This window comes from Pteropus vampyrus, unplaced genomic scaffold (assembly GCF_000151845.1).
Source record: "Pteropus vampyrus isolate Shadow unplaced genomic scaffold, Pvam_2.0 Scaffold253, whole genome shotgun sequence".
In the NCBI taxonomy this organism is placed as follows: domain Eukaryota; kingdom Metazoa; phylum Chordata; class Mammalia; order Chiroptera; family Pteropodidae; genus Pteropus; species Pteropus vampyrus.
In genome coordinates, this window is record NW_011889034.1 from 951,818 (window position 1) to 961,926 (window position 10,109).

Sequence of the window (10,109 nt, forward strand, 5' to 3'; positions counted from 1 at the left end):
TTAGCTAAAACGTAAAGAAGCTCTATGTCTATCTGAACTCGTGTGTAAACCGTATTTCTAATATTTTTAGCTTCAGTTACCTTTTTCATGCAAGCAAGTAGTCCGTCTACAAAGGTTGACTTGATCTTGTGGACCTAAATTACAAAGACAAAAATAATCGTTTTCTCTGTTAAATATTTAAATAGAAACGAGGGTCAAAGCTGTGTTTTATAGAGCGTGAGGCATGTACCGCTGATGTCACCTCAGATGACTCCAGGAGGCCCTGAAGTGGCCTTACGTGGTACCCAGAATTTAATAACAGTACCCACAGAGAAAGGTGTCACCCTACCCCTTTTAAAATAAATTTCTCACTCTGGAATCATTCTTTTACAGAAAAGTTGCAAAGGTAAATGGAGCGCTCCCACATACCCGTCACCCAGCGTCCCCTACGGTGGCCCTTTCAGTCCTCTTTCAATCCTCTCGTCACTTCAAGGAGAAAGGGTCAGTGGCCACCATTATGCTCTCTCAGCTGCCTGGCCTTAGCACAGACAACAGGTCACACGTTCAGCAAACAGCTGACCGCTGGAGTGAGTGACGGCCAATGTTACACACGTGGCTCACGAGCTCGGGACAAACGGCAGGCACGTGAACAGGGAGGACGAGTAGCTGGCAGGGGGAGGGGACATGTCAGTCAGCGAGCGTCAACACCAGATGGTAAAACGCAGCTGCAGGGCGATTCCACCGGGCCCGCAAACGGGGACAGGCGGGTGCTGTCGTGAGGTGTCATGAACGTCTTCGTCACACTGAAGTCCCACAGCGACTCACCCGACACTTCCTTCAGAATTGTCCTCTGTCCTCTTCCACTGGTGGAAGCAGGGCTGGTGCAGACGTGAGTCAACTCATGTCAGGCACGAGCCGACGGTGCTAACCCAAGGTCACTCCAACAAGCTATGTCCCCTTCACGACCACGTCAGGGCTACCTCGGTGATTACAGATTTCCGTGCCATTTGCTTCCCCTTTGTCAGCAACTTACAAAGAAGTTTAACTTACCTGCCTATATTCCAAAATTATCTTGGGTAATGGATGAAGGTCTTGCAGAGCTTTTAACTAAAACAAGAGAATAAATACCACCAATATCAATCCTTCATTTAACTCTGACATCTCAAACACTTATTTTCAGCCAGAGAAAGGCCTAGTAAGAAAATGGGCTACACTGAACATATTTTCCAAAATGAAGATGCATAAGAAACTCAGTTCATCAGGCTTCTTAACCTTTACCCCTTACAAACTCATCGTTGACCCCATGGGAGCTAAAAGCACTTCGCGTGAGTTTAGAAATAAGATTCCTCATGAGATTCGGATTAGTGGAACCTAAGTCCAGGGCATGCAAAATGCCGCGTGGGAGAGTAGATGGGGAAGCGCCCACAAAGTGTACCGCGCCGTCGAGGAATGCCCAGCATCTGGACCCCCGCGACAGTCAGGGAGGCGACACCGGAACGCAACTACAAGTTAAACATTTTCAGAAAGTCGAAACATACAGCAAAGGGCCAGGTCACAGGAGCACGGTTTCTTACACTGTCACGAAATGCACACACTTGGGTACTTCGCCCAGATGGACTATTCCAGGCTCCCCAGCAGGTCCCTGCCCCTCCCCCAGGGACAAGCACCACCAGCGAGGCCTCTGCTTCCGGTTTGTGAACTTCCTGTCAATTGAGCAGGGTAGGACCCTTTGTGCTTGGCTTTCGCTCAGCACCGTAGTTTCGAGGTTCGCCGTGTTGCTGTGTGAAGCAGTCTTCACTATGTGGGCTGCTGTATTCAGCTGTGTGACCGGCGGACAGCCACTCACCCATGCCACCACCGATGTCATGTGGGGGTTTGCACGCTGGGCCGCTACGAACAGGGCTGCTGTGGACACTGTGGAGCAGACTCTGGTCAACAGGTGTCCGTGGCTCTACGGAACATCCACGTGGAGGGGACGGGGAGCGCGGGGTCCCCTGTGGCGACACCAGCCAGTTCTCCAAAGTGAATGCACCAGTACGAACCCCCTTGGCAACACGTGAGTCCAGCTGTCCCGCATCCCTGTTAACGCACGTTGTCCTACGTCTTCATTTTAGCCCTTCTGGTAAACTGAAGCGGGATCTCACTGCAGTTTTGATGTGCAATTACTCAGTGACTGACGAAGTTGGACGGTATGCGAATATTTATTGACTAATCGTATCTCTTCTTTCATTAAAGCCCTGTTCATGTCGTTTGCCCATTTAAAAAACTGGTTTGCGTCTTTTTCTTCTTGATTTGTAGGAATTCATCAGTCTAGACGGGGTTTTTTTTAGTCAATTATATTTACTGGAAATACCTTGCTTTTTTTACTTGTTTAATGGTGTCTTTTCATGAACAGAAAGTCTTAATTTCACTGTTGTCCAATTTGTCATCTTTCTTTACGGTCGGTGCACTCTGCGTCCTGTCTAAGAGCGTCCGCCTTGAGGTCTTGGAGACGCCCGCCTATGGTAGCTTCTACCTTCTCTATGGTTTGCTTTTACTACGCAGACATATGAGCCATTTGGAACTCATTTCTGTGTATGGTGCGGAGGAGGCGTCAAGATACGCTGGCCCTCGTCGCGCAGGTAACCAGCCCACTCGCCCGCTGCCTGGCAGTGCCAGCCTCTCAGCGGCCATGAGACTTACGCACCCCGGTGGGGTCTGCGTGTGGGTTCTCTGTCCCGGTCCCTGGGTCTATTTGTTTATCCTCGAATCGACACTACATGGCACTGCTTCATTAATTCCTAGTCATTTCTATTGCTTGGTGCCAAGTCTTGATATCCAACAGACTAAGTCCTCCAATAGTGCTTTATTTCCCAAGGTTATCTTGCTTCTTCTTAGTTTTTTGCGTTTCCATGTAAATTTGGGAATCAGCTTGCCAATTAAAAAAAACTCCTGCTACTGTTTTACTTAGAATCGTTTTGAATCTATTGATCAATTTGGGTTAGAAGTGACAATGTAATTTTAATGTAATAGTGTGAACCACAGAATTGTAACACTCTCTGAGTAACGACTGAGGACAGAGTTTCAGCCAGCCATACAAACAAGCAGGAGCGCCAACCCTGGTGTCCCCGGAGCAGGCACCGCCCAGGGGACGAACTCCGACTCGGCACAGTCCAGAGCTGCTGTGTCTCTTAGAAAAGCTACTCCTAAGGTGATGAAAGTGCACGATCCTGCTTAGGATCGACTAACTCTCCTTATCCGAAACCTGACTCACGCAATGCCTTCCTGGCCACAGACTCCCTGCATGTCTCCAGTGCAGCTTTCAGAGAGCTCCTGGAAAGGACTAAGTGTTTGACCTCATAAAAACCCCAGATAAAGCCCTACCAGAGTTAATGATCGGGGCGGGTGTCCCTGGGACAGCCACTTGGCAGCTTTATCAAACGCTCCGAGCGGCTCCTGACGCCACATTCTCCTCTCCTTTCTCTCCCTGGGGCCACTCCGCGGCCTCTCGATGGCACCTCCTCTCTCTCTCTCTGGCTTCTAAATGGCAGTTTCTGAGTCCAGTTCTGGGGTTATCGCTGCTGACTGCTTATTAAAATCAGCCAGGGTGCTTCAAAAGCATGCCCGTGACGGGGCCGCCAGCCTGCAGACCGACCCCGCGGATCAGTCGTGGGCCTGGACACAAGTGTTTGCCCAAAGCTCCTGCCAGGGTAGAGGGCCACCACCCCAGGCGACTTCAGTAAAAACTGGCTGACCACCTCCAAGTGTGTCTCCAGCACAAGACTCCTCCTCTCAGGTCCAAGGGCTGTGCGACATCTCTGTGTCAAAGTCCCACGAACACTTCCATCTTAACCTGTCCAGGACTGAACCCCTGACTCCGACCCCCGCTCCGAATAAACTGTCCCTCTCCCAGTTTTCCCAAAGCAGTAGCCATCTCTACTGGTTCAGGTGCAGAAACCAGAAACCACCACCATTCCTGACTTTTGTCACAGGAGATTCAACACAGAGTTCTTTACTGTTATAAAAATGCTCTGAAAATCCCCCTGCTTTGCCCAGCTTCACTGCCATCACTTGGACTACTGAGACATTGGTCCCCACACAGTGACAGCCTGCTGGTGTGTCTCCTCCATGCCCTAGCCAGCCAGCTATAAGACACACCACCACCTGTGAGCACGGCCGGGACGCAGGCCCCTCATGCCATGACTTGCGGGCCAGGGACGTGGAGCACAGGAGCACGCGCTCCTCACCGGTGGGAACGCCAAGTGGTGCGGCCACTGGGGAGACCGTCTGAGGGCTTCTGACAAAACTCAGCACACTCTCGCCACACGATGCAGCAACCCTGCTCCTTGATACTTAGCCCAAAGGGTTAAAAACTGACGCCCACACGAAAATCTGTGCACAGATGTTGACTGCAGCTTTACTCAGAAGCACTACAAGTTGGAAGCAACCAAGACGTCCTACAGTAGATGAATGGTAAATACACCGTGGTCCATGCAGACAGTGGACCATTATTCAGAGCTAAAAAGAAATGAGCTCTCAAGCCATGAAAAGATGTGGAGAAACCTTAAACGCACATTACTAGGTGACAGATGCCAATCTGAAAAGGCTACATATATTGTGATTCCAACTCCGTGACATTCTAGAAAAGAATGCACAAAGGTCAGCGGTTGCCGGGTTGGGGCGGGTGGGGGTGAGCAGGTGGAGCGCGGGGAACTTAGGGCAGCGCAACCGCTCCGTGGGGGCCTGGACCCGTGGGTACGCGACATCACGCACCGGTCCAAACCCGCGGACGCACAGCACCAAGAGGGACCCCTCGTGCAACACTGTGGGTGATGACGACGTGTCAACGTAGGCTCAGGGACTGTACCATCTGGGGGGGACGGTGACAGTGGGGGAGGCTGCGTGTGCATGCGTAGGAGACAGGGGTGCCCGAGACGTCTCTAGCTTCTGCTTAATTGTGCTGTGACCCCAAAACTGCTCCAAAAAGTAAAGTCTAATAAAACCATAGCTAAGGCCACAGCTGCACCCTCACTTGAACGTCTCAGGCTGCCCATCCCCGCTGGGGTCCACAGCCTTCCCTGGGGAAGGGGGCCAGGGGCGAGGGATGTAGAGAGAAGGAGGCCTAATTTTGAATTCAGAACCACACATGTGCTGCCTGGTAAAAGTTCATCTTTTTTAAAAGCACAGGAGAGTAGGACTCGTTTAGTTAAATAGGAAAGTGAAGCTAATACGATTTATGTCAATCGTGTCTTTGTGAAAAAAATTGTCGCTGTCTTAATTCTGCCCACCGGAGAGCAGGGGCCGCCAGAGGAGAGTCGGTCTTCCCTTCCGGTGTCGCTGGTTGTCTCGAGGAACTAAGGCAGGAAGGGAAGGGCAACACTGGTGCTGGTGCTGGTGCTGGGACAGAGAATCATCAGCCCGAGACCCCTGCTCGGACGCGGCTCTCCAGGTTGCCACCGGCGCCGGGACTGCGGACACGCTGCCGCGTGGGACACGGGCGCTGAGATCCACACGCGTCTCCGCAGCAGGCAGGGCCTGTGCTCTGCTGCCCTGCGCTCCGTGAACAAGCAACAGGGGTCGTTCAGCCCCAGGTGCCAGCCGTGGGCCGTCTGTTCCGGATGCAGCGAACGAGTCAGCGGGGGCCTTGCTCCCTGCAGCCTCCCTTCTCGGGGAACACACAGGCAAGGAAGCGGGGTGACCGCCCGTGATGGCGAGCTGTGTGCAGAAACCGAACCGGGGTGAAGAAATGGGTTGTGACCGGAGGCCTTACTGCTGCCCGCGTGACCAGAGGAGGTTTTTCTGATGGCAGCGTGGGAGCTGACCATCAGAAGCCAGCCTGGCACGGTCTGGGGGCAGAGTCTGTGGCCTGAGATGGGGCAGGGCCGGCCCACGGGCCTGGGGACACGCCCGATGGCCTGGATTTTATTCTAAGTGTCACAGGAAGCCACTGGAGGTCTAAGCCACGGGGGCAACATGATATTCCAGAGCTTCAGAGGACCACGCTGCCCCGGAGGTGACGGGTAAGAAGCAGGAGTGCGGGGAGCAGACAGGAGGAGGCGTAGAAGGCTCTGGAAGGGCCTAGGCGGAGGACGCAAAAGCAGTGACTGAAGGCAGAGGGAAGCAGGCAACTCGAGACATGCTTTGTAGGCAGAGAACGTAAGACTTGCTGAGGGGTGAGGCCGAAAGGAAATCAGCCATGACGCCGAGGTTTCCGGATGAAGAAGCTAACAGGAGCCAATTCTTATTGGTTTCTGAGAGCTTATGGGTCAGGCACGGTCCTACGTACTGTTTTGCACACACACACACACACACACACACACTGAATCCTCACAAGGTCCTAGTAGGAAAACTACTATCATCTCCCTTCCTCTACAGATCGGGAAACCGAGGCACGGAGTGGTCCGGGAACACGGCCCGGGCTGTGAGGGTGGGTGTGGTGGCAGCCCGTGGCCCTCGCTCCCGCCACCACGGGCTCCCAAGGACACGGAGCAGGACAGACCGCTCCCTGAGGTGGAAGTGAGGCCGGATTCAGGGCCCTGCAGTGAAGGAGCATCATTCCGCGGCTGTCCGAGAGTCACTCAGGAATGGCTGCCTGGGCCACCTGAAGGCCAGGGGTGGGACAGCCAGCAGAGGGGCTCCGCCAGGGCTGAGACGAGCAGAAAGTGGCATGCTGGAGACAACACGCACGGGGCAGTCTGGAAGGAGGGTGACGGTGTCCAGTGCCGGACAAGGCACAGAAGGCACAGACCGGGGCGCCCACAGCCATTGTCACCAGAGGGACATGAGCCCCATCCACTGAGCCCTGCTCCGCTGCTTCCGGGCGTCCGGCCGGACTCTGAGTGGCTGCCGTGCCCAGCCACTCTGCTCCAGCAGACGCTCCCTACTCCCTGTCTTTTATAAAATGTCTCCCTCCCACGAGAAGGGGAGCTAAAGTTTTCTAAAATGACAGTGGGGACAGGGGCAGACTGGTGACCTTTCCATTTCCAGTCTCTTGTGGGGGCATAAAACAGAGAGGCTGTGACTGGATTGTGAAGAATTTGGTTTTCAGAGCAAAATTCCACCAAAGTCTTCTTTGTAGAAAATCGAGCCAACTGGTTGCTTCTGGAAACTACTGTCTGCTTCCTTCTCTTTGGGTCATAACCAGGAGGGGAGCCTCGGGGTGGGGGCGACAATCAAGCCGAACGGCTCCGTGGTATAGGCCACAGAGAGCCGGCGCACACGTGGTGTAGACACACTACCGCTTCAAAAAGAAAGGGACGTTCTGGCCTTACCACGGCCTCGGACGTGGACGGGGGTCTCCGCAGCCCCGTTCTGGGAAGGGTCTCTCCTGGACTCAGCAGGTGCAGCTTCAGCTTGCCAAAGAGGACCTTCAACAGAAGGATTGCACACATGAGAGGGTCCCGGAGGTGAGGGAGAGCTAGTGTCGCCACAGCAGGGCGAAGGCCGCTGGCCAGAGGAGACGCCGACTTCACACCGCAAAATGCTTAGACTTTGATTTAGGAATTTCTTGGAGTTAAAGGTGTTGAAGTCATGAATCTCCGTGTGAGAGAACACGATCAACTTACTCTTCAGACAGCCAACATAAAATATTTATAGAGTCGGACTAAATCTCCCTTTAGCCCCTGAATAAGCAGCGTATTTTATAAAAGCAGCGAAACGTAGCTTTACCTCTCGGAGCTGATTACTGCTCCTTATGAGAAACTCTTCTCCTGCAACAAAGTGGGCTTCTTGCTCCAGCTCCTTGAGACGAGACTGAATGTGACAGACATAAACTCGTCAGCATCTGTCACAATTTAAGATAGTTTTATTTGTTTGTCAAACAATTCCCAGCAAAAGCTCTTATAAGAATAAAAAATAACCTATAATTTACCAAAATGGACATTAAAAAACACACATTTTGACTCATGCTGGAATAACTGAGGCTCATAGGATCACTATTCCGCAAACCTAAGGAAGCAAACCGAAAGAAGCAAAAATAGTCAATAATTCACCAAAATGAGGGAGGGAAAGAATGGATTTTCCAGCAATATCATGACAGGAAGGGGGACCGAGCATCGCACTGTGAACATCAACACGCCCCAAGTCCCCTGAGGCAGAAGACTCAGGACCCGGCTGCATGGTGACCGAGGGCGGTGGAGGCCTTCCTCTGACAGGGAGAGCAGCCCCGGGGGCCACCAGCGACAACGCTCTGTGGTGTGGACAGCCACACCAACCGAGACCGGGCCACGGCCTGGGCTGGCGGGCTGAGGCATGGCTGGGCCAGGAGAAAAACTAAACACGTTACGAAGCAGCCGATGGGGACGGTGCTGGGCAGCGCAGGGCACGGGTGGGGAATTTACAAACCCCTCGCAACTGTTGCAGTCAGGAGAAAAGCAGAAAGAGGCCAGGGCTGACTGGCTGACCGACCGACTTTATTTAATTTTTTACTTTTAAATTATAGTTGACATTCAGTATTATATTAGTTTTGGGTGTACAGCACAGTGGTTAGACACTTATATAGCTAACAAAGTGACCCACCCCCATAAGTCTAGTCCCCACCTCGAAGGCCGGGACTTTAGGAAAATAATTATGAAAGGAAAGAGAACAGAGTCTCTATCAGACCAGAACTGCCTTTAGGCTGAAATTCTGCAAGTAGTTTACAAATACGGACCAGAGACACTAGGAGCAGGACAAATATAACACAAAAAAATAGTATCTGGGCAAAAAGAAGAATCCAGAAACAACCATCTCAGTTGAAGTATGCCCAAACTCTGTAGTTAAAGAAACAAATGATAGGAAGAAAAATAAGGGGAAAAGCATTAACGGAGAGATAATGGATTCCTTCAGGAATAAGTCATGCCTTAGGTCACAAAAAATTCAGTAACAAATTACTTGGTCTCAAAGAATTATGAGAACATGAGCTTCCAGTTAAAACGGCCCAGTAAGCTCGCACAGCAACGCGTTCCCTGCGTTTAAGCACACAGCAGTAACGGGAAGTGTGGACGGAGAAAAACACAGTTTCAGACGAAACAAAACATTAGCACCTCTTCAGAGCAGAAACGGAAAACTGCAGAGCAGCAGCCAGGCCGGCGGCCTCGTCATGCCGCGGGACAGACCGAACGTGCCCCGTTCCCAGGGGAAGCGGGCCCAGGTGGCAGTGGTCACCCACTGCCACAGACACACGGCTCCAGCACAACCGCACTGCACGTTCACGGTTCTGCGGGTCGGCAAGACAGCAGGACTCAGCTGGGTGTGGGTGCTGGTGCTGGCCTCGTGGCCTCGTGGCCTCGTGGGTACAGGTTTAAACATCTTTCAGTAAATTTTTTTAAAAAATTGTGCTAACTGGCTTTTTTTTGATAGGAGTTCTCTAGTCTGCATGTTAGCCTTTTTCCATAAGCATTAAAAACACAGTAAAAATCCCAGCAATTTTCCGAAGAGCAGGTCACACAATTTTATACAAAAGTACAAAGAACCGAGAATAGCCCATTCCACGGGGAAGGAGAACGAAGATGGAAGGTGACCACGGGGTATCCAGAGACACGTCACACAGCGACAGCAACTGAGCCAGGGAGACCGAGCCCAAGGACAGGCGAATGAACCTGTGCCACAGAACAGAGTCCCGGAAAGAGCCACACACACACACACACAGTGACCTGACTCGTGACAGACACTACAGCGGTCCCCCTTATGCATGGGGGACATGTCCCAAGACCCCCAGGGGAGGCCTGACACTGCGGACGGCATCACACCCTACAGATACTGTGTCTCTTCCTATATGTGCAGACCCATGTATAAATTAGGCGCAGTAGGAGATTAACAATAATTAATAATAAACAGAGCAGTGACAACAAGAGACTGTAAGGCAAGTTGTGACTGCACTCTCTCCCCACGCCCTCTCGCCTCAGGGGAAGTGCTCAGGCTTCTCTGCCTTGTGCCCTAACCGCCAGCATCACTACGCTTGTGCCTTTGGGCCATTACCAAGTAAAATAAGGGAGAGTTGAACACAAGCACGGAGATTCTGTGACAGTTAATCTGATCATTGAGACGGCTACTAAGTGACTAACAGGCAGGTACACAGCATGGATATGCTGCTGGACAAAGGGACAATTCTTGTCCCAGGTGGGACAGCATAAGATTTCATCACAATACGCAGGCAGTGTGCAATTTAAAAC

The 10,109-nt window shown here is 52.0% G+C and overlaps 1 protein-coding gene across 1 annotated transcript in view; it reads right to left on the reverse strand.

Annotated features, from left to right (window-relative positions):
- The window catches only part of POLN (DNA polymerase nu), a 93,364-nt gene that overhangs the window by 52,063 nt on the left and 31,192 nt on the right, over positions 1-10,109 (reverse strand). The window contains exons 10-13 of the mRNA XM_023520235.1: positions 7,627-7,710; positions 7,230-7,325; positions 1,030-1,086; positions 81-134 (exon numbers count right to left, since the gene is read on the reverse strand). Of these exons, the coding sequence (XP_023376003.1) occupies positions 81-134; positions 1,030-1,086; positions 7,230-7,325; positions 7,627-7,710 (291 nt within the window). The remainder of the gene's footprint in view (positions 1-80; positions 135-1,029; positions 1,087-7,229; positions 7,326-7,626; positions 7,711-10,109) is intronic.